This window comes from Vidua chalybeata, chromosome Z (assembly GCF_026979565.1).
Source record: "Vidua chalybeata isolate OUT-0048 chromosome Z, bVidCha1 merged haplotype, whole genome shotgun sequence".
Taxonomy (NCBI): Eukaryota; Metazoa; Chordata; class Aves; order Passeriformes; family Viduidae; genus Vidua; species Vidua chalybeata.
This window is the reverse complement of record NC_071570.1, coordinates 26590121-26614641: the sequence shown is the minus strand read 5'-3', so window position 1 is coordinate 26614641 and position 24521 is coordinate 26590121. Positions and strand designations below refer to the sequence as shown.

General features: G+C 36.4%; 1 protein-coding gene and 1 long non-coding RNA gene across 3 annotated transcripts in view; one reads left to right on the top strand and one right to left on the bottom strand.

The window, feature by feature from the left end:
• Positions 1 to 24521, bottom strand: part of SV2C (synaptic vesicle glycoprotein 2C) — a 75743-nt gene that overhangs the window by 43089 nt on the left and 8133 nt on the right. Inside the window, exons 2-3 of the mRNA XM_053931655.1 lie at positions 14751 to 14931; positions 1098 to 1249 (exon numbers count right to left, since the gene is read on the bottom strand). Coding sequence (XP_053787630.1) covers positions 1098 to 1249; positions 14751 to 14931 — 333 coding nt within the window. The remainder of the gene's footprint in view (positions 1 to 1097; positions 1250 to 14750; positions 14932 to 24521) is intronic.
• LOC128781766 (uncharacterized) lies at positions 8607 to 23895 on the top strand. 2 transcript variants are annotated; one of them, XR_008428492.1, is made up of 5 exons: positions 8607 to 8744; positions 10040 to 10227; positions 10678 to 10750; positions 12566 to 12707; positions 23671 to 23895. It is a non-coding gene; the product is annotated as an uncharacterized LOC128781766 (long non-coding RNA). The 2 variants fall into 2 exon arrangements; XR_008428493.1 differs by having other exon boundaries at positions 10656 to 10750.

Below are 24521 nucleotides of genomic sequence, written 5' to 3'. Positions count from 1 at the left end.
AAAGATAAAGAAAATAAAAGTCCATAGGAAAGAAAAAAAGTACTTGGCATCCAGAGTAATTTACTACTTTGGGAAAAAAAAATCCATATTGTGCTTTGTCAGCACAAATTCCTCTCTTTGCTTCCAGCAGTTCAAAGTCAAAAGGCAAGGTTGAAGATAGAGATTCAGGTTTAGTGGACTGAACCATAAAATAATTTTAATGCAACAGTCTAGGTATTTGATTAGTCTGCATTATTATAATTTATTTCTGGACATTATCACTTGCTAAATGTTCCCATCACTTCAAGCAAACCTTCACAATATGGCTTTGATAAACCTCATTGCTTGGCTAAAGGAAGCTGCTTTGGATGCCAGCTCACAGTGCTGCTTTACTTCACTTGAGGCCTGCCAGAGAGAGCTGCTTAAGCTGATTTTTAAGAACCCCTGAGCAGTCTGAGCAACCCTGGAGACCTGTGAGCATTTGACTCTTCTAAAATGCAAGCACAAAAGACAAAGAACTGAATCTATACCTCCATATTATGTTTAACTATGACAGAGCAATTAAAGAGCTCTTTGACAAAGTAGCTTATATTTTATGTGAGTATAACTTCAGCCATTGCCCTCATACATCCCTACAGCATTTAAATGCAGTGTTCCATTTATCTGTTTTTACACCATTAAAAATATCTACTAAGAAACATTCCATACAGCTTTAATTTCAGACTAATTTCAGATTTCAGCACTGCAAACATTAAGGAAGTTCTTACTTTCTTAATTTCTTTCTTTTTCCTTACTTTCTTACTTTCTTTTCTCCAGATTTAACAATGACACCAATTAAATTTTCATGTGTACAGGTTTTCAGTAATTTAAAAAATTTGACTAAATATGGATATTAGTGAAATTTTGCATCTTGTAATAAATTATTTATTATTTGACATACAGTCTATTCCCACTATATCCTCCAAAAGGAATAAATTTATTTTTGTCAGTTAGGTCAGTAGTTCAAAAACAGACATGAAGACTCTTCTTTAAGCTATCAAGGTTCATGATCTTTACTTTCATACTAGAATACTTCCAAATCACAAGGAGATTTTTCTTTCTTCTATGGCATTTCTTACCATAATGAGGAATTATTGCCCAAGCCATTGCAGAAGCGTAGATGCCGCCAATCATCCAAAACATACAGAGCCAGCTCAGGTGTTCACCTCGTTTCTCCCGAGCAAGCACTTCCGAAAAATAGGAGAAGACGGTTGGCATGGCTCCACCAATCCTAAAAGGAGATACAGTTCATGGATTAAGCAAGAGAGTAACAGCTAGATAAAGTTTGAACAAGCTGGTAGCAGCAGTCATCAAAAACTTCAAATACAAGCAGCTTCTCTAGCAAGTGTTTTTTCTCAAATTGCACCATATGTTGGGGAACTCTAGAGAAAACTTTCATCAGTTTGGATGAAATTTTTTGTCAAATATTTCCTTGAAAATTCTATGTACTATTTATTGCATTCAATGTTTCAAGGTAATTGTCAATATGTCAGTCACTGGAACAGAGAAACCAGTGCAAAGTCTTGACTTTCACCATTACAAAACCATGACAGTCTACTGACAAGTGTTAAAATACATTGCTTCTAATGCTTCTAATATTAATCATTTTCCCAAAGCGTAATAGGTATTTCTCTAAGTCTTACCTCCCATGACTTAGGTAACCAAGAAGTAACTAAATGTCAATAGGTTTTTTTTACACATAATTCAAAACATATTCTATTCAGTTGGACTACACGGACACCTAAGCCCATGCTGGCTTTTTACTTAATTTTTTATGAAAAGCATATGCATTCATATAATATTCATTTTTCATGGTAAAACAAACATTGTCTGAAGGTCAGTTGTTTAAAAAAAAATTAATTCAACTTGGTTTTACAAAAATTAAAGTAACTCAACTGGTAGCAGTTTGGTACCAGTTTCCAAGTAATCTTTTACTATCTTTACCTGCTCACTACGTACTATCTTTACCTGCTCACTATGTATACAAGCTGTCAAGAGTTCTACATCAGGACAAGTGCTTGTGGATTTTATTTTTCCAATTAAGAAAATACCTTCAGATTACATACTTTAAAGCAATATATGGCATGGTTTGAATTTTTAAGTGAATTTCAAAGATAAGTGCAAATTTATATATCATCTGGGAGCTGCCAAACTGGAAGCAAACAGCAAACATCAAAACAGTTTTAAACAGATATTAATAAGGGAAACATGAATACAGAAATGGTATTTCACCACTAAGAAAATTCAGTGCCATAGCCATACAGTTTATTTTAATATATGTTCATGTACTTTTATGAAGTACTGGGTTGGCTGTTACACTTGTTTTCACTTGTTACAGCTTGTTTGCTGTTTTCTCTTTTCCTTTGTACATCTCTTCATAGAGTCATAGAATGCTTTAGGTTGGAAGGGACCTGAAAGATCAGTTGATTACAACCCCTTCATATGGACAGAGACATCTTCACCAGACCAGACTTCTCACAGCTCCATCCAAACTGGCCTTGAACACTGCCATGGATGGCATGACATTCCTCAGTAACCTGTTCCAGTGCCTCACCATCTTCACAGGAAAGAATTTCTTAATATCTAACTTAAACCTGTCCTCTTTCAGTTTGAAGCCATTCCTGCTTGTTCTATCACCACATGCTATTGTAAAAAGTCTCTCTCAATTTTTCTAACAGGATCCCTTCAGGTACTGGAGGGTCCAATTAGGACATCCTGAAGCCTTGTCTTCTCTGAAATACTGCTGGTCAATATTTAGCTTTACAACAATTCATTTGCATAGCTGAACCTACTAGCTGTTAAAGGCTCTTCTGGTAATGCAAAGGTTTACACCTCTAGGAATTCCTGTTACATACACAGCTAACAAGATGTATGCCATTTCTTCTCATGGGTAGAAATACTGAAAGCCTTCACTAGGAAACTCTCTGTCACAGACAACAAGGGACAATGTCCTTGGGGTTTCCCTGGAAGTCTGGGCTGAGGAAAAATTGAGGGGGCATGGCCAAAGGTAGAACCACAACTCATTTTCCTATGATGGGGAAACCCTGCTGTCTCAATGCTTTTATGGATTTAGTGCTTTCCAGTTCCATAAACATAAAAGGATTATAGTTATGATGTAAACTCTCCAGGATGAAGAGATGGCTTTGAATTGCACTTCCACAATATTCCAAATAGAGTACTCATGGTTCTAGTTAGAGTTTCTTTTCTAAGGTTAAATATTTACTAGTAGAATCAGAAACAAGATCTTCTTCTTTCCTGACAAAGATGAAAAGTGCTGATAAGGAGTTATAGGTGCCCACTTTCAAGAAGACCTAATTTAATAGGTTGCTCATGGCATCCATTGAGTGGATGCTTCAAGTTGAGAAAATCTACCTTGTCTTACTGTCAAAAAATGTAGACAACCTGACCAAAAGTAGCTAAAAAGGCATCTCTCACCTGTCAGCATGAACCAACTATATCATGGATGATGAGAAGTAAATGCTGCTTTAGCCGCTAAAACTGATCCAGATAGGTTGACATATATGCTACATCCAAATGGTACTCCAAAGCTACAGAAGAAGCCGTGTCCAAAACAATAGGACAACTTTGCTAGAAAATAGACCTTTTATACATGTAAAAGGAATTCTGGAGCCAGAAAATAAAAATGTTTATTTAGGATATGCAACTAAGCAGGAAAAAAGGAATCAGCTTTGAAAACTCACAGTTCTTCTGTTCCAACTGATTGGTTTATCTGACACTTACAATGAGTACGCCAACAGGCTAAGAAATTCTTTAAAGCCCAGATAGTATGTTTGTATTGATTAAACAGTGAAAATAACCTGTCTAGAGTTTAAAAGAGAAATAGAGGATGTACTCTGTCATATGGAAAATTGCTGCTATGGAGAGTTGTAGGTCTTCGTTTCACAGCAATGGTGTAGTAAAGTGAGTTGTGCACTTTTTTGCACCTTAAAGCTGTGAATGGAGAATTTGTTTCTCAGCTGGTTAAACTCATGCTTCTGGCTTCATGTAAGTACAGACTGATCCTGCTACAACATTTTAGCATACTGGTATCTATGAAGCTCCTCCTGTATCATAAAGCTACTACAAGAACAAAAAATTGATTATGAAAATCTTAGAAAGGCTAATCAACAGCAAAACTGGAGGAGCAAGAAGGGAGATGGGGAGGGAGGGAGATGGGGAGATTGTCTAGCATTAAGAGCAAAAGAACAGTCTTCTCCTTTTAAGAAGACTGTTCTTTTGCTCTTAATGCTAGACAATCTCAAAAGTGACAGCAGCCATGCCTCCATTCCCTAAAACTTGCTCCTAAATTTAGAGCAAGTGATGGCAGGAAGGGAGAGTAGGAACAGCTACAACTGTTCTCACACCAACCAACAATGAGAAATCACCTTAAAAACTCAGTGGACCTTGAGAACTCTTTTAAGGAGCAAAGAAATTTCTTCCTGACTTGCAGAAGTTTTAACTTGTGCTTGGTACTACAGTCATTTTCTATTATAGAATTAATATGTTATCTGGTATACTGAACACTGCTAGTAGAAGCATAAACTGCCTCTCAAAGATTAGGGCAAGAGAAGATCAGAGTATCTCCAACTTCTTCCATCACTCTCTTGTGAGAATTTTTCAGATCCTTCAGCCACTACTGCTATTTATGAATTAACTTATCAAAAGCTCATATTTTAAAAAATCCACCAATAAATCACACAACAGCTGCAAGTAAGAATATAATTGTTACAGTTTAAAAAAAGAAAACTTTGGCTAGATCCCATCTTCACTTGCACTCATACAAACCCTTAATAATTCAGTGCCTCCAGGTGAGTCCTTCCCTATTTATAGGGAAAGAACAAAATTTGATTCTCAACCTTTTTGTATTGTAAGTTTGAAAGCAACTGCCTTGTTGTTGCCCACCAACATTTTGTGAAATGTATGGTGCCATGCACAGGAGTGCATTTCAAGTAAAATGAGAAGCAGAACTGCTACTAATTTTTCCGTAGGAAGACCTCATCTTTTGTTTTAAGGAAAATGCTATTTTCCCACAGGATACAGTGTTAAGTCTGCTTCTGGTACAGTGGGCTGTTTACTGTTACTGTGTTTGTAAATTATATGGCTCATCATCACAGAAAATAATTTGATATGTGAAACTATATTCTTCTCTTGGTATGTCTGCCTGTGCAGATGGAAAGCCCATGAAAACTGTGGGTTTGACTTGAGAAGAACATTCATTTTGAAAATGGGAAGGAGTTTAATTTTCTTAAACACAAATTATTCAAACAAGCTGAAGCTTTTATATCTCATCTCTTATTCATTTCTGTTATCTCTTCAGTTACCCTAACCAAAGCAGTGAATGTAAACATGTTACCCATAGATAACAGAGAGAAGTCCATGCACTACTTCCTTAGCGGTCACAAAAAGTATGTATCCTGTTAGTATGTACAAAAACTAAGTACTTTTTTTCATATCTTCACAGATAAATTGTGTGGAGTCTGAACATTTTTTAGAGGATTAAAAAACCCACTGACCTAACCCTAACCCTAAGCTTCTGGGATGATGATCATGAGTGATATCTGTCTCCTGAATAACACATTCTTTAATGAGACAGAGTCTAATACCAACAGGAGGCAAAACTTCATTTAGCTTGGCCCAAAATCATTAAATAAGTTCTCTCACTCAATAAGAATCAGACTTTTCATGTGAAATAAATGGATGCATGCTTTCAGCCTTGATTTTTTTCGTAAATATGTAGGAATATATGCGAGAACAACACTAAGGAAATAGCAGGAACCTTTTGCTACTGCACGTTCTGTTGATATGTGGGAGAATAAAATAAATGTCAATCAAAAGAATGACAAATAATGATCTTTTCAGTTATTCTTCATCTTGTGTAACAAACCCCATCATAAGTAGGCAGAGCAAGAGAGAATGTGTATTGATGTACATTCTCAGTTCATATTTGTTCTGTGCAATTGTGAGAAAGGTGATACCAAAAGGAGATTTACGGGGTGCACCTTAGGAGAGTGGGATTCAGTGAAATAGACAATAAGCTAACATACATTTGCCTTTTCTTTGTTATAAACAAAGACGATCTACCTTCAGAGCTGTGATTTGTCACAACAGATTTTAGCAACTGCACAGTGTGACAGCTGGGATGAAAACACATCTGTGAGGCATTCAGAAACCTCTGGCTTCAGATAGAAGCTATTGTTTATTTGCAGATTCACTAGTCAAAAGGGCTTGAAAGCAAAAGCATAAACGGAATAGAGATAATTAAGAAAAAAATCCCTTACAGAATACTAAATATACAAGGTAGGATGGTGTTCTTCTGAAATACCTTGTCTTCTCTTTCAAACTTGAACAACATCCAGATTAAAAATAGGTAGTGTCTGTGTGAGATGGCATTTGCAAGTTGTCACCTTGTTATTTGCTATTTGTTAAGAAGTGATAGAGCTCAAAATACAGATTCAGAGATTTAGAAAGAGCACATTCAACTGCACATAACAGTTCTTAACAGTTTTCTACCCCAGCACCATAAGTTTCATTGAAAAATATCTCTATTGTTTTCCTTTCAGAACTGCCATTAGACTGGCAAAGTACTTAATGGTGAGCAAACAGATCGACTTTTTCCTTGAGAACTGCTGGATAAAGACCTAGAAAACTGCATCACACGAAAGACTAAGCTTTGTTGATCATTGTACCCATTTTTAAATACAAGTGTTTCTTTGGACTATGAATAATAAGGAAGTTTTCTTGCAGGTACATAAGTGGCCTGTGTGCTATTAATAGCAAGAGAGTCCTTGTAAAAATGATTCACATGATAATTTACTGAACTCTACATTAGTCAGTTCTGATGAAAGGTGAATTGACAAATAAATAATTAATTCCCTGTATTTACCCAACACCATTTAAAAAATCAAGTTTAATTTACATTCAAGCATATAATAGCAAAGAATTTGTCAGATACGTCAGATAAATTGCTTTCACATATGCTAGTATTGGTAATCACAAAATCATTGCTAATGGGTTATTTCTTTTGTAGATTTTCTTCTTTTTCACTCTTCAAGTTTTTACTTGAAAGACAAATACCATGGTCAATGTCTGCTATAGACCACCAAAACAGGAAGAAAAGGCAGGTGAAATAGTGTAGAAGCAGCTGTGAGAACTCTCACAATCACTGGCCATTGTTCTTGTGGGGGATTTCAACCTTGCAGATGCCTGCTGGAAAAGCAACAGAGTGGAGAGGAACCAGTCCAGGAGATTCCTGGAGTGTGTGGATGATAATGCCCTGACACAGCTGGTCAGGATGTCAACAAGATAGTGCACCCTACTGGACCTGTTGTTTGTGAACAGAGAAAGACTAGTGGGTGATGGGATATGATGGTTGGAGGCTCTCTGGGCCACTGTGATGACAGAATGACAGAGCTTTTAATTCTCAGAGAAGTAAGGGAGGTTGGCAAGGAGAACATGTACCTTGAACTTGTGGAGGGCAGACTTGGGCCTGTTTAGAAGCCTGGTTGAGAAAGTCTCTTGGGAGGCAGTTGTGGTTGGCAAATGAGCCCAGGAACACTGGACATTCTTCAGGAATTAAATCCTAGAAGTGCAGGATCAGGCTGTCACCACATGCTGAAATTTGGACCAGCAGGGTGAAGACCAGCCTGATTGAACAGAGAGCTGAACTCCAGAAAAATCCAAGAGAGTTTATGATGTATGAAAGACTAGGCAGGCTACTTAGGAAGAGTACAGGGATGTCATGAGGTCAAACAGGGAGAAACTCAGAAGAGCCAAAGCCCAACTGGTTCTTAACTGCTGTAAAATGAAAAAAAAAAGTTTCAATAAATATATTTGTGGTATTAAATATCACATATATTAACAAAAAAGGTGGGCTAAGGAGTGTGCCCAGCCTTTTTCACATGAAGGGGGAAACACAATGACAAAGCATGAAGAAAAGACTGGGGTCTTCTTTGTCTCAATTTTCAATAGTCACATCAGCTGTTCTCAGGGTACCCAGCCTTCTGATCTGGGAGACAGAGAGAAGCAGAATGAAGCCCACACAATCCAAAGGGAAATGTTCAGAGACCCACTACATCACTTAGATGTGCTCAAATGTTTGGGCCTGGATAGGATCCACCCAAGTTTCCTAAGGGTGCCAGTAGAAGTGCTCACTGAGCTACTTTCCATCATTTAGTCCTGGCTAATTGAGGAGGCGTCAGTTGAGTAGAGGTTGGGATATATGATGCCCATCTACAAGGAGGGTTAGAAGAAGGATCTGGGAAACTACAGGCCTGACTGTGGTGTCCAGGAAGGTCATGGAGCAGACAAGCCTGCACCATCACATGGCACATATAGGAGAACCAGGGATTCAAGCCCAGCCGTCATGGGTCTGGTTTGTGAAAAGCAGGTCCTACTTGATTTCCTTCTATTATAGGATCACCCTCTTTGTGGATGAGGGAAAGAGTGTGGATGTTGCCCAGCTGGACTTTAGTAAAGCCTTTGACACCATCTCCCAAAGCATTACCCTGGAGAAACTGGCAGCCTATGACTTGGACAGTTGCATTGTTCACTGGGTAAAAAACTGTCAGGCTGGCTGGGCCCAGAAAGCAGCAGAGAATGCAGTTACATCCAGCTGGTGGCTGGTCACCAGTGCTGTTCCCCAGGGCTCAGTACTGGTGCCAGTCCTGTTTAATGCCTTCATTGATATCAGGACAAGGGGATTGAGTGCACTCTCAGGCAGTTCACAGGTGACACCAAGCTGGGTGGGAGTGCTGATCTGCTGGAGGGCAGGAAGGCTCTGCAGAAGGCTCTGGGCAGGCTGGATCATGGGCTGAGGCCAGTGGTGTGAGGTTCAACAAGGCCCAGAGCTGGGTGCTGCCCTTGGGTCACAACAACCCCAGGCAGCTCCACAGGCCGGGGCAGAGTGGCTGGAAAGGACCTGGGGGTGCTGGTGACAGCAGCTGAACGTGAGCCAGGGTGTGCCCAGGTGGCCAAGAAGGCCAATGGCATCCTGGCCTGGATCAGCAATGGTGTGGCCAGCAGGACCAGGACAGGGATTGTCCCCCGTACTGGGCACTGGTGAGGCCACACCTCAAATCCTGTGTTCAGTTTTTGGCCCCTCACCACAGGAAGGTCATTCAGATGCTGGAACATGTTCAGAGAGGGCAACAAAGTTGGCAAAACATTTGGAGCAAAGTCCTAAGAGGAGTGGCTGAAGGAACTGGGGGATTTTCAGCTGGCCAAAAAAACAAAAAAACAAACAAACAAAAAAAAACAACAAAAAAAACCAAAACAAAAGACAAACAAAAAAAACCAAACCAAACCAAAACAAAAACAAAAACAAAAAAAAAAAAAAACCAAAAAAAACAAAAAAAACCAAAAAAAAACAAAAAAAAAAAAACCACACCCTTATCACTCCCTACATCTACCTGAAAAGAGATGTAGACAGGTTGGTCTCTCCTTTTCCAAGTAACAAAAAATAGAGTGAGAGGAAATAGACTCAAGCTGTACCACAGGAATGGCATAGTAGGAAAATTTCTTAATGGAAAAATTTCTTCATGGAAAGGTCTGCAAAACATTCTAACAGGTTGCTGAGGGAAGTGTGGAATGTCCATCCCTGGAGGGTTTTAATGTATGTGTACATGAGGTGCTTAGGAATAAGTCTTAGTGGTGGACTTGGCAGTATTAGTTTGATGGTTGACCTCAATGATTTTAAAGATCTTTTCCAACCTAAATAATTCTATGATTCTATAATTTTTCTTTTGATTTTTTCTGTCGTGTAGTCTCTCTTTATTTACCCTTGTCTGGTCTTTTCCTCTCTTTTCTCCCTTTTTTATAATCTTCCTTTCCTCATAAGAATGCTGTCTTCTCTTAGAGAAGGGAAGAGAAGGTTTAGGGAAGACCCCCTTCTCTCTGAGAACCTCTCATCAACCTTCACCCACAGTTGATGCTGTAAGGACTGAAGCAAAGCTATTTGTGAAGCTCAGACCTTGCCAATTGCTTACTTGGCTTCACTGAGAAGTGTATATCCCTTTTGGCATAGCCTGTCAGCTTTGAAGCCAGTCACCTGCAGAGCTATTCATTAGCTCACAGTGTAAAAACACTGATAGCCCTGGGTAGGACACAGCTGGATGTTGAAGAGGAATCAGAGGCAGAAGATTACAACATTTTGAGAGTGAGAGAATACAAGGTCCTTCATGAAAAAACAGTGGAACAAGTGGATATGAGGAGGTAAAAGATAAATACAACATGATACTAAATACCGATGACATAAAATTATAAAAGCTGGATGTTGTTCTAGATCTGAAGTTCCTGAAGGAACTGCTTGTGTAGGCCAATAATCTTGTCCTGTTTCCACATAGTCTTCATCTCTGTTGGAACATTTTTGCAGTTGTTATGTATATAGACTGATTGTACACCCTTCATGTCATAGTCTCTAAGTGGTGGATATACAACTCTAAGCATTTCTTGCTACTAGACATAGTATACATAACTAGTGGTAAAAGTTGGGGTGTGTGGACTTACTCAGGCAACCCCTAAAAACTGCAAGTTACAAGAAACTACATTCATGGTTTTGGATTTTTGCTAACTTTTGATTCCCCATGAAAAAGTTAAGAATTTTAGAAAATATCTGAATTACAAGTTTTGTTCTACCATAGTGATACCACCACTCTGCTGTAGATCCCAGTAATATAGGAGTACTGCAGGAATGTTCAGAGATTGTCTAAGGAAGGATGAAGAAAACTGTCTGAAGGTAAGTCTCAGATTTAATGAAGTATAGTCTAAAGCAGTCTTGAAAAGGAATATTATGTTAATACATATTGAGAAAGACTTTTGTTTGCAAGGGATAGCAGGAGAAAAGCTTCTTAATAGCTTTTAGTTACATCAGTTAACAATATCTAACCTGTATTTCCTAATTTTTCTGTGGGTTTGGAGAAGAAATTTGGCCAAATTGGCAATTTTGGTAAATTGAAAGAAATCTTTGCAGTCTGGAAATACTGCGTGCTTTTAAAATAGGACACATTTATTTAGCATTTTTTATTTTGCTCAGAAGAAAGAATAACTTTCCACCAGGAGCAAACATGTGAACTTGTCTGAAAAATTTCTAAATTGTAATTCACCTCAGGATATTTATTTCAGCTAGTTTTCATTGTATGAAAACTTTGGTTTCTTTTAGAAACCAAACTTTCTTTAGAAGTAATATTTGGGCTGGATAAGCATGATTTCCACCCCCCCACCCCCCCAGATTGTATAATCTCTGCATATCTTGAAGCAACCAAATTAAAATTTAGTGGGATAAGACAAAACTGTATTGTGGTTTTAATCACTTTATTATAAATTTAGTTGTTGTACTTAAAAAACAAAATTCATCTGAAATTGTAAGTATCAAAAATATTAAACTAATAGCTTAGATTAATGTTTTATAGAAATTGGACAAAATGCTGTAGCCGAGAATAATATTTCACAGTGGTAGTGTTGAACAGACAACAGCTCCAGCTTCATTCAAGTTAACAGCTATGTTGTGAGTCATGCTCTGTATCAGAGAAACTTTCCTTTGACATTTTCAGATAGATACAACAGAGTGCTTTTTGTTGATAAATATTTGCACCTTCCCCCAATAGCTAATGATGAATACAACTTACAGTTTCTTTTCTAGATCTTTTCACTTTGTAGGAAACCATGTCTAAAGCCCTCCTAGACCTTTATCAAGCTTTTGGACTCAATTTCCGTTTGAGTTTTGATTTTCAGTTGATCAAGGGAAGCATCATGGTTCTGATATTATTTTCTGGAAAAGGAAATGATTTTGCAGCCTTTACAACATTTCTTCATTCTTTTGTCTAGCTGACGCTTACATTTCAGAATTTTGTAAGTCTCGATACTCTTTATGCAGCAGTATCTTGATATTATTTATACTGGTTTGCATTTAAAATCACTTTTTTTGTATGCAAAAGTTTTACTAGTTTTAGTTTTTTTTCAGATTAAAAATGGGGGGAAAAGTATTTGAAGGGCTATTTTTTTCCTTGAACATTTTACTTTAATAAACACACTTTCACTGCAAGTGATTATGAGAAGAATATATTTTATAGTATTTTTAAAATAAATGAAATCATCTATCAGATACTGGTTTTATTTTTCATGCTTCTTAATATTTTTTTTTTAATTATCTACAAGATAACGGAGTAGATTAAACTCTACATACCTAAGTGATTTTATATTATCTGAGTACTTCTTAATATTTCAATGATCTTTAATTAAAATAAATTCTCCAGATAAGTCTCTGCCCCTTCAGAAAACTCCCACTCCTCTCCAGTCTGAGTAACAACGATATTTTACCTTTAAAACATATAATTCAGTTCTTTCCTTGAAATAATTCTAATTCCATAGTTGAGCTCTTTGAATCACACAAAATTACTGGAACAAAGCATTCCTCCCTCAAAAACAGAGGTACAGTGGAATGTCATCGAGAAGTCTAGGGAAAATGTGTGCCTTTTCTCAAAGGAAACCAGAGACTTGGTTACCTGGATATGGAGAAGGCTGAGGCACTCAACAACTTTTTTTTTCCCCTCAGTCTTCATCACAAAGAGCTCCACTCACATCAGCTGCAGGAGGCAAGGCAGGGGAACTGGAAGAATGACAACATCCCACTGTAGGAGAAGACCAGGTTCGAGAACATCTAATTAGCCTGAAGGTACACAGGCTGATGGGACCTGGTAAGATACATTGGTGCGTCCCGATGGAATTGGAAGACAAGGTTTCTAAGCCACTATCCTCCATATCTCAGAAATTGTGGCTATTTTGTGAGGTGCTCATTGACTAGAAAAGGGCAAACACTTATCAAGATGGGAGTTTCCTCATCTTGAGGGTCTGGCAAAAAGATTTCTAGAAGCCCCATGGTTTTCACATTGCTACCCTGATATGATCTGAAAGGAGTTATTCAGGGGAAAAATGTAATCTTTAAAGAAAACAGCAAATAAGAGCCAGCCATGAACCTCTCTCTGCAGTAATTGCTATGAGGAACAACTCTGCAGCTCATGCTGTCTTTTTTCTTCTCTTTGTTTGATTGTTTTGTGGTTTGTTTTATTTTGGAGACTCCATTTAAAATATAGTACATGGTGATAAATTATCTATGATCTATTCATGTAGCTTTCAAAGATAAGGTAAGGGGACTTTGAACAGAGTGGGGAAATTGTAGGATGAAGGTATGAAGGGCCTGCTCCTTCAAGGACCGTTAATCATAAGCTGGGTACACAAGAGAACATGGTTCCCAGTCAAGGACATACATGTATCACAAGGAAAGCTACAGACACTGACTCTTACTGTAAAAGCTCCTGGACAAGTGAGGAGGAAATGGTGCAGGCAAGTTTTTCATGAGGCATAAAAAAACCATTTTTTGCCATTTCAAAAACAAGGGACAATTTTGGTTAAAGCCATTTCAGTCTGCAATAAAACAAACCTTTGTAGCATAAGGGTCCAGACCTGCCCCAGGGAATTGGCCAGGCTAAGCAGTAATACAACAAGCTTCTTGACTTTACAGGGTCACAGAAGAGTAAAAGTGTCATGCAACATGATCTGTAGTGTTTGTGCATGGAGTGAAAAAACATAGTTCCTAGAACTGATGGTGATTTATGAGATTTATGATAGGGGATATTTAAAGTTTTGTTTTTCTATGGGATTTGGGGTTTTCAGGAAGGAGAATATTGCTATTTCTCCTTGTTGTCTTATAAAGTCATATCTGAAAATCTGGTGACAAACTAAGGAGATTCTTCTAGCTAGATGACTTCTCACATTTTTCTCTCTCCTCTTGTCCTTCCATTCCTCTTCCTAAATCAGTTTAAAATTACTGACTGCTATGGTAATTTCTTGTTGATATTCATGTCAAGCCCTAGCCTACCTCAGACCAGTTCAAAGGATTTCTCAAAACACAAATATCACACAACTGCCATGACTACATAACATAAAGGCAACAAACCATTAAAGAAGTGGAGTTCATGTGCATGACTTTACAACTCAGCTGCTGTGCTCTCACCAGATCCTGTCTATTCAGCATACCAAAGATTGATGGTGGTCTGAATTAGGAGTCTTAATCTGAATCAAGCAATGACCAGAAGTGCTAAACCAAGCAGTCTGCAGAACAGAGCTCTTGTTTATCCAAGTGTGCAGTAAACGTAGAGGTTTCCTTGTAGTAGTTTACTTATCTAACTCCATCTTTGCTCATAAAAGTTTTAAATTTATAAATTTGACCACTGAGAAGTTATTTAAATGAAAAGTAAAGAAAACACAGGTCCCTAAACTGCAATATTTCAGAGAGAACATTTGACACATTTTAGGACCCTGTTTTAAATTTATCACGATGCCATGGTATTAAAAACATTATTGTGCACACAAAGATATTAGAAACTTTAAAAATATTACCAAAATCACAGCGTACACCTGTGAGGAGGGTGTTATTTTGCTGATTGAACAAGATACTGTACATGAAGCTGAGGCATAAAATAAGTTAAGCAAGTTGATCAAGTTCACAAAACAAATCCTTTGCAATATAAGAACAAACTCAATCTTACAGTTTTCAGTCTGTGTCTTTCCCCAGAATTTTTCCCCTTCAGGTTGCTATTTAGGACCATAGTAGCTACCTTGCTTATTTCTCTCACAACCGACACAGACTGTATTTCTACACTAAATAATTTTCTTATGCAAATAGAAAAGTTTTATTAACACACAGAATTGTGAAAATTAACAAAACCAGAGGAGCTTACCCAAATCCAGAAAACAAGCGACAGAAGAGGAAGAAGCCATAGCCCTGGACAAAGGATGAAAGGAAGGCAAAGAATCCATTGACAGACATGCATATCAGGAGTGATTGTCTCCTTCCCACCTTGTCTGCCAAGCCTCCCCAGAAGAATGCCCCCACCATCATCCCAAGGTACACGATACTCCCTGCAATACACAAAAATACAAAAAGAGATATTTTGTGAGCTACATTATTGACCACACCAAAATCAGTTAACCTTGTATATTTACAAAAACATTAGTATACAGGTGATTTTATCCTTTCTCACTGAATAGAAATTATATGCACAGTTTTGCAAATGTATCTAGAGAGAACAGATTTCCTACTGTCTTTGTCATTTGTTACCAGACACACTTAATATAAATATTAAACAAGGTGCGTCTAGCTAAAACAATAAACGTGCAGGCAAATAAGTCTGAATAGGAGGAGAAAATGTCATTATTTCCTCAAAATTAAAATTAATTCATGTTAAATATTGCAAAAAATTACTTCCCCTACAGATTCAATTTGTCTGAACATCTCTAGAGTTTGAGCAGTCTGCCAGGAGATTAAATACTGGGATCACTGGGAGTAATATGTGCTAAAAAAAAAGTTGATTATAAAACATTTTCCACTTGAGATCTATAGAACCAAAGACATCCATCTTGTTTGGTTTTTCTCCCTCCTACATCAGTGTATTTCTTTATTTTAAAAATCAATGTCCTTTCAAAGCAAAAAGCACTGTAATGTTCTTGATTTGTTGTTTTGGTGGTTTGCTTTTTTATGGTTTTTTTTTGGGGTTTTTTTGGGGTTTTTTTTTTGTTTTTTTTTTTTTTGTCGTGTTCCCCCCTCCTAATAATTTTGAACAGATACAGTAACATTTATTAAAATGACATAGCAAAAAAAATATTGGGGTGATATTTTTTTAACATAAATTGTGTTTCCACATGTATTTTCTCACAGAAAGATAAGCTGAAAATTTAACATTTTGATTGTTCACATCTTAGCACATTGTACATAATTTCCTTTCCAAACACCCTGTGTTTGACAAACACCCTGGAACATTTGACAAATATGTACAACATATTGAGCAGATTGTCAGAAGGAAAAAGTAACTTCTGTCCCAAGTTTTGGACAGAACCATTAACATTGTATTTTGTTTGCTATGTGGAATTCTTTTTCCATCTAATTTCTTGTTGAACTTCCCAGGTTAGGTTTTCTATATCCTGCATATTGCTACATCTTCTACATCTTCTTTAGAGCAGGAATTACTTACAAAGGTGCTAGAAGTAATTAAAATACTAGAAATCCTTGTTATATGTCTCCTTTTGATTAGTCTAAAGAATGGACAAATTCTCCAGCATCTCTACTGGACTCTTAATTGCTGTGAAATTCTGGCCTCCAAAAGAATCACCTTTGAACTGCAGAAGGTAGTTGGATGCTAAAGAAAGCTGAAAAAAAACTACTTAAATTCCTGTGTTTGGTTAAATGTGAATCACTGTAGAGTTTACTCATCAGTATTTCTATTCTTGGAATTACAGATGATAGCATCTGAAGTGCTGACATCTGCAGGGTCTTATACACCCTGAATTGTCCCTGTTCCCTCTCATGTTCTGTGTAGTTTCCACTGCTGTTTCCTTATGAGACATAATTTAAAATAGGATATTTTAAAAATAGGATACACATTGTGTTATATTGTATGTTAACAAGATTATAGAATCAGAATCATAAAGTGGTTTGGGTTGGAAGGGACCTTAAAGACCTTAAATTTCAATCCTCTGCCATGAGTAGGGGCATCCTCCACTAAAACAGATTGCTCAGAGCTGCATCATATCTCAGGGTAAGATAACAGATCCAATACTGCTCATCACAGGAGACTTGCTAAAGCAACAAACTCCATAAGAACAACAGTTAAGTGTCTTCTGAAAATAACTTTTGTCAATGGATATTTTCTAGATGTTGCTGGGTTCTTAGACTTTCATCAAAGAATACTGATGATAATATAAGTAAATCTAGAATTTGCAGAATTACTAAGACATCTTTCTTTACCTTCTTTAGCTCAGGAAGGACACAGACATTACAATATTCTTTTTCCATATAGAAGTGTTTAGGAGCAGACATTTATTGGATAGCTTTTTCATTCTGATCGGAAATTTTATTCCACTACTTGAGATTTTCCTGTAAATGCACATGGCTAATGTATTTTCTGCTCCTAAAGAGACAAAGATTGGTGGGTAATTTAGCATATTCATTCAACTGCCTTAAGATCTCTCATGTGGTCAAGGTTATTTTACCATGCTGCAGGTGGATCACTGCTCATAAGCAGTTTAGAGGCTCCATCCAAAGATCTGCTTCTTGCTTGTCAATAGGAATGGAAAGAATGTAACAAAGATAGTCAAATAGCTACATTGCTAGCGGACAGATTTCAAGAAGGAAAAGAGTTAATTTTTCTTCTTACAGTGAAATTCATTGCATTCTTTTCTGCATAAGTATTATTGGGTTTTCCCAGTCAGCATTCTAATATAAGAAATAGAGAAGACAAATTAAATAGCCTTTTATTTCTTTATAGAGATAACTTTGAAATATATCTATGCAAATAATCCTAATTTTACCAATTTACATTCCTTGTGATGCACAAATATATCAAAACACTTTGAACAATGAAAGAAAAATGTTTCCAAGCCTTGAGTTTAAAAAAAAATAACCTTTCTTTTAGATGAAAAATCCTTTGGTCATTGTACTGTGTTTTGGACTCTTATACTGATGTAATTCTCCTAAAGAGCATTCAAAAGATGCTGCTAAAAATAATATTCTCATCCTGTCAATAAACTGCTATAAATAAGCTGCTCTCTGAGCTGCAGCATTATCTTATTCTTTCCCATTATATTAACTTCCAATTTTTTCCTGATTGCCTTGTAGTTTTTGCACAAATCCTCTCCTTGACCAAACATCTGTAACCCTTCCATCCTGAGCCTACTACAGCTACCAACAATACATGTTTCAGTACATTTTCTGTCTTACTTCTATTCTGTATCTTCTGTCTCTCTTTATTGTAAGAGATTCATAGAATCATAGAATGGTTTGAGTTGAGGACCTAAAAGACCATTTATTTCCAACCCCCCTGCCATGGGCAGGGACACTCCTCATAGACCAGATTTTTCAGACCCCAATTCACCCTGGCCTTGCAAACTTCCAGGGACGGTGCATTCTCAGCTTCTCTGTACAATCTCTTCCAGTGCCTTCATAATGAAGAACTTCTTCCTTATCAAAACCTGCTGGATTCTGAACATTTTCCAGATTCTGGGCATCTCTTGTTGGCATTGGCACCAAATGCTAGGATTGGCGTAGATTGAAGTTCTCCTCCCTTCTTTAGTTTAGTAAATTTTAGTTTACTTTAGTAAACTTTAGTTTAAACCCTTCATCATGTAAAGTGCCCTTTCTCTCAACTTCCAAATATTTCCTTAAGATCATTTTACCCTGCAGCAATATTCACAATAAGTCATAAAAGTGAGAAACAGCAAAGGAGAACTCTAACCACGTAAAATAGCTGAACAACCACCCAACAAATGTAAGTAGCCAATGAGATAAGATGATAATAACAATTTTATTGTCATCAGATTATCATGAGCATTTCCTTTCTAAGCTTTGTAACTCTTGTTTATTATGTTATGCCACAGGTCAGAACATAAATCTCTTGTGGATTACACTAAATTTTTTGCACATTTTTCATAATTCATACATTACATTTTGCATAAATTCATATATGTAAAAAATAAATACCATGTTGTTGGTCAATCTATATATGTATATAGATGTCAACCTAGCATGTGATGCTGAGGGTAGTACTCCTTTTTTGAACAGCTACTACCAACCGCAAGACTGGCTGATTTTCTTTTTCTTTTTGCACACTTATGCCTCTAAAGAAATCAGCTAATACAGTGGAAGGAACACACTGGTTTGATATCCAGTCTGATCTTAGATCATATTTTTAAATATTTTAAAATATAAGGGATTTGAATGATATCTATATCATATGTCTTGGATTTTCCTAACATGTAATCTAAAACTCTGTCAATTTTTGGAAAAACACTGAGAAGAGGCAGATGGTAGCTGCAAAGAAACATGCTAAAACAAATAATCTCTTTTATTGTTCTTTTGACAAGTTTTAACAAACCTGTATTTTCTTTCCACAGAAGAAATCTTACATACTTCAATGATTTTCACCCACTGCATAAATGTACATAACACATACTTACATCCTCTTCAGACAAGGAAACCTTAGTGTGGAATTGCTTTACACTATGCACACACTTTGGCTACCAGGTGGCTAGATATTTTTTAAAGGGATGTGTACACAGCGTCTTTCAGACTACTAGAATGAGTTTAGCCTTACAAAGCAGCTGACCAAGAACTCCTGTGGTAGCCAAGAATTTTTTTTCATGAACGAAAAGGAGAAGTAAGAACTGTTCTGTCCTCTCCATTAAATAAAGAAAACAAAATAAAATTAAAAGAAAGACAAAAATACAACAACAACAAGTAAAAAAGTAAAAGAATACAACAAAACAAGCCCGAAAAAGCCCAAAACAAAACCACTTATTTTTTTCCCCAGCAACACAACTTGCATGTCTCAGGAATCTACTCCAGTAGATCCATCCTGAGGGAAATCACAAAGATGAAAAAACTCATTGCTGGAAACATTTGATCAAAACTCTTCTAGTTCTATAACAGAAATACTGTCCATTGAAAATAAATGAGACCACAACAATTATTCACACAAATTTCATTCAGTTATTAATAGGATTTGTTTTTTTTTTTCTCTGACATCCATTAAACATCCATTATGTTTATATGCCTAATATGCTAAATTTTGATTAGTTTCCTGTACCTCAGTTGTGAGATTTACAACCTGCAGGGCTTGTGGCATAAGGCTCAATTAAATTCCATCATGAAGCATCTTGCTTCCATATTTCCCTTCCTTGGGCTAATGAAACTAATTTTATTTTAAATATTTAGTGCAGAGCAAGGTGATATAGCTCTAGACCTTTACATTATCAGTTCATTTTGAAAAAATATCATATTTTCTTGCTTTATATTTCTGCATGCTATTCACTTTCCTTACAGTGACATTCACCTTACAATATATCTAAAATTTACACTAGCAGGTGTGCTGATACTTTTTTTTTAATAATGAAATAATACTCAGTTTTGGATTATTATTTCATTAGTAACATACATTCTTGTGTAGTCAGATATTATTTTAATTGAAACACTGTAATGACAAAAGGAATAACTGCTTCTGCTTATTCTCATATCCAAATTAGATAAATTAATAAATTAATAGAAGAAGATCAGTAGCTGCAGAGATTGTGACAGGTAATAGATTACTTGCTAGGCTGAGGAATATTCTGCACAGCTGCATTTTCTGATAAGGCAGCAGTACATTGTCATCATCACTTCTACTTTTAAAATGCTATCATGCCAAGAACTTAAGTCTTTTAAAAAAAATATTATCTCCTACCAGATGCTAGCATAATTTTTATTTATTCCATTACAGATTTATCAGAATAAAATTTTATCAGAGTTATTCCATTTCTTCATTGGAATAATTTATAAGCTGGATACTGACAGTCACACTTCTATTTCATACAGATATTACTTGGATAGATGAATCAACAGTGCATTATACAAAGAAAGATTAAAGCACTATTTTCTTGCTATTTCCAACACAAATAGTCAATCAGCATTCAAATTTATCAATGTGGAACTCTAAAAGGCAACCAATATATTTTCCTTCCCATATAAAGAGTATTTTACAAGATGGTAGCTACCAATATGCAATATATAGAGCACAGACATTAACATAAACTCAGGTAATCCCAGGTGATGACATGAAGCTGTTGACAGATTCCCTAGGTGCTATCATTGAACATACTATTTTCACATTATCTTTTCCTTTGATCCAACAATTCCCTCTGGCACTACCAAGAAAATCCTAACAGACAAGCTTTGGGTAAAACACACTTAGTTAAGCTGTCCTAGCCCTCTTAATTCCTGTTTTATCCCACTGCAGCTGTGGAGGTTCCTCTGGATTTTTCTGCTCTCAGATTTAGATGCTAAATTCAATGTACTCTTTGTCCATTTCTGAATTGACCCTGTCATGGTAGGAATTGCTGTGACTTTGCAATTTGAAATGCACTTCCATGGCAGTCCTGAGAATCAGAATGATTATAAATGCTGTGTATGCTTGAACAGTGCATAGCACTGTGCAATAAGCTAGGATTAATTAAATTTCAAAGCCAAAATATATATTTCACTAAAGCTTTAAATTGCCCGTGCAGTCATCTACATTAATAATCTCATTTCATATCAAAACTGTTCATTTTGGCCACATGTTTTATTGCCTGAATATTAATTTCTAATTCAACTAGTCCTGCTTCTGACCCTAAACAGAGCAGAGCCCATGAATATCACTAACTTTTAATTACTGTTGAATTAAAACAAAAATTCCAAGCCATAAAAATTTATGTTAATAACAGATGCATCCAAAGCAGTAAATCAAAACACATGATATTAAGAACTAACTAACAAAACTACAATTTCAGTTGTTTCTGTTCAATGTTTAAGTTAACCATTGGTTATTTCTCATGTTCAATCAGCCATTAAGTCTGTTTTCTGTAACTAAATTCCAGTGCAAGTAAACGTCTTTCCTCATAAATGGGAGAAAATACCTTCTTATTATTTCATTCTGTCCATACAGTAGCTGTTACTATCATTATTCCAATGAACTGGAAGGGTGGGGGAAGAAAAATTACACTAAAAAAAAGCAAAACAGAAAAAAAAAACCAAGAAAAACCCCTAAAACCTAACCAAACCTTTTGCCTTCAGAAACAGACATTGAATTAGGTGGAATTTGTTCAGAAACAGGTTACCAAAATTAATAAGGGTCTGAAACACACATATTTGCCACTGTCTGAGAAGATGCCAGCTCACCTGGCACAGAGCTGCATGAGAGTGAAAAAAATATCTTCCATCCCACATCTTCTTTCTGTTTTCCAATTTAGAGTCAATGAAACAGATTAAATAATCCAACATCAGAATTAAGAATAATGGATCAGAATACTATCTTCTGTCTGCTGCCAATACACCTGGAGGTGCTGATGAAGCTAAACAGGCTTTTTAATTATGTATTTACCATAGTACCAGGAGGCACTGTTATAATGTCTAAATGGAAAATTTTTTAGATTGCTGCATCTATAAGTTTATAATATCCATTTAACATGACTTGCTAGTGGCAACATCAGAACCTACCTTGAAAATTGCCCTGAAATCTAATGGATGAGGAAAATACTTGTTCTCTGTGAAAATGAGCATGTCTGACAAATGTCAGACAAAAGCAATATGCAGCGCAATAGAGTCACATATCATATGGGTTATATTTATCCATACTCCTTCAAATTAATATAAGATGCTCCACTTCTTGCCAGTATAAAGCAAATAATTTCAGTCCAGATAGACTGACATGAAGAAATTTGCAAATAGCCACTTTTGCCTGTCACTGAAAATGCAGATCTTCTTTAATATGATGGATGTAAAGCCAGTTTCACTTTACACCATTTTCTTAATTTTTCTACTTTATAGTGCTCTCCCAGCTTTCTGCAATCCCCTAAAAAGCTATATAAAAACACCTTTCTGCCCGTTAAACAGGTTTCTGTGAGTCTTTGAAAACACTTTGTCCATTACATGTTTATCCTGGGTAAAGTTTACTTGTTAAGCAAGAATAACTCAACATATATAATGCATCATCAAAACTTCTTGGTTTTTTTTTCCTCTAGCTGAAGCAGGTTGGTAGATGCTGTGTAAACATGTCATAGGTTTAGTAGAGCCAGGGAACAACATTTTCCAGTTAGCAGTATGGAAGTGCCCATCTAGCAGTGTGAGTAGTAAGTAAAGTTGATCTGAGCATAAAATATGAGATTGCCTAGTAAAAAACCAAATTATTGCAAACAGAACTTTCCTAAGTTACCCATAGTTCTGCTCACATAATAAATCTGTGAGTAACTCCTCCCAGACTCCTGTGGCCTGTTAGTAGTATGTGAAACTAAAAAATCTTACATTTATATTGTTCCCTTATATCAATACTTCTCAGTCTATATAGGGCTGACAAAGCATTGAAAAATGAATAAGACTAAATGCAAACAAGAGACTTTATTATAAATGTCAATAAATCACAGTATCCTGGACAGACGTTTAACTACAATTATAGCTATTGCTGAAAAAGCATTTGCATGAAGAGAAGATTTAAAAAAAACATACATGTGTCATATTCATGTATCTCTTTTATCAGTGAATATTATTCCTTTGTGTAAGTATTTTTTGTATAATACTGTATAACCACCACTTTGATTCTGCATCAGCTATGAAAGCAGTGATATTCCATACATTTGAAACCATCATAAACTCATAGTTCAAACAAATGAAACAAGTGTGTACAGTGAGAATTGATGCATTCATCATGGAAAGAATTACATCTGCAGTAAAATGAAGACAGACCAGATTAAAATTCTTTTTTCCATATTTTTCAGCACTGACACTCCCTTAAACAAGCCAAATGTCTGGAATGAGAAGCTATTTCAAATGGTTGCTATAATAACATACCATTTTCTTTCAATTCTTCAACATACTGATAGTGTAAGATAAAAAGACAAGTCAAATTTTGACAGGCTCAAAAATTCTTGATTGATTAAATTTAAGAATTAAATGCATAGGAAGATATTTACCCAGCTGTGATGACCAAGCCATTAAAAAATGTTTGGTCTATGTTTTAAGGAAGTTCATTACCACTTTCACTGTAAAAATATTTCTTCATCTTGACAAGGAACTCATACATTCTCTGTTTCATTTCATAGCTAGGCATTAGATGCAAGATGCAAAATTCAAAGCTACGCAAACATCTGAAAGGTTGAAGATTATACTAAACTCTTCTGCTGATTTAACCAAACTGAGACTTGGAAGAGAGTGCACCATCATCTTTTAAATGTTCAATTTGGCTAAAAAATTCTATTTGACACATTGATTTAAGAAGTGATGTACTGTCAACCAAGGATCCCATGGTGGTTGAGAGGGAGGAAAAAGTGAAGGCGGCAGCCAAATTAAATGTGTGAAATCAACATTGCCCTCAGGCTTTTCCTTTGGGAAACATTTCCTTCTTTTGGCCACTTTTGTAGGACTATAAATTTGTGTGACATGGTAAAATTACTGATCTGTGATGGGATAGGCCCAGCCAGAAAAAAACCTGTCAAGAGCAAAAAAGCAGCCCAAGGATTTTAGATTATTTTAGACAAACTCAATCTCTGAGACAGATTTGAAGAAAACTACAAGCAAAAATTATTTAACTTTAATTTTCTATGTGAATAAATGATGCTAAAAACTGGAGAGTAGCACTTTGGAAAGGGATGTGAAAGTTGAACATGGGTCAGCTGGCCCTCCTGGGGGCCTGGGGGGCGTCAGGGACAGCATCACCAGCTGGGCAAGGGAGGGGATTCTCCCACTCTGCTCTGCTCTTTGGTGGCCTTACCTTGAGTGCTGGGGGCAGTTCTGGCTGCCACAGTGTAAAAATAAGACACTAAACTACTAGAAAGTATCCAAAGCAGGGCAGTGAAGATGATAAAGGGTCTTGAGGGGAAACCTTATGAGAAGTGGCTGAGGTCAGCCTGAAGGAGTCTGAGGGGAGACCTCATTGCAGTCTACATCTTCCTCA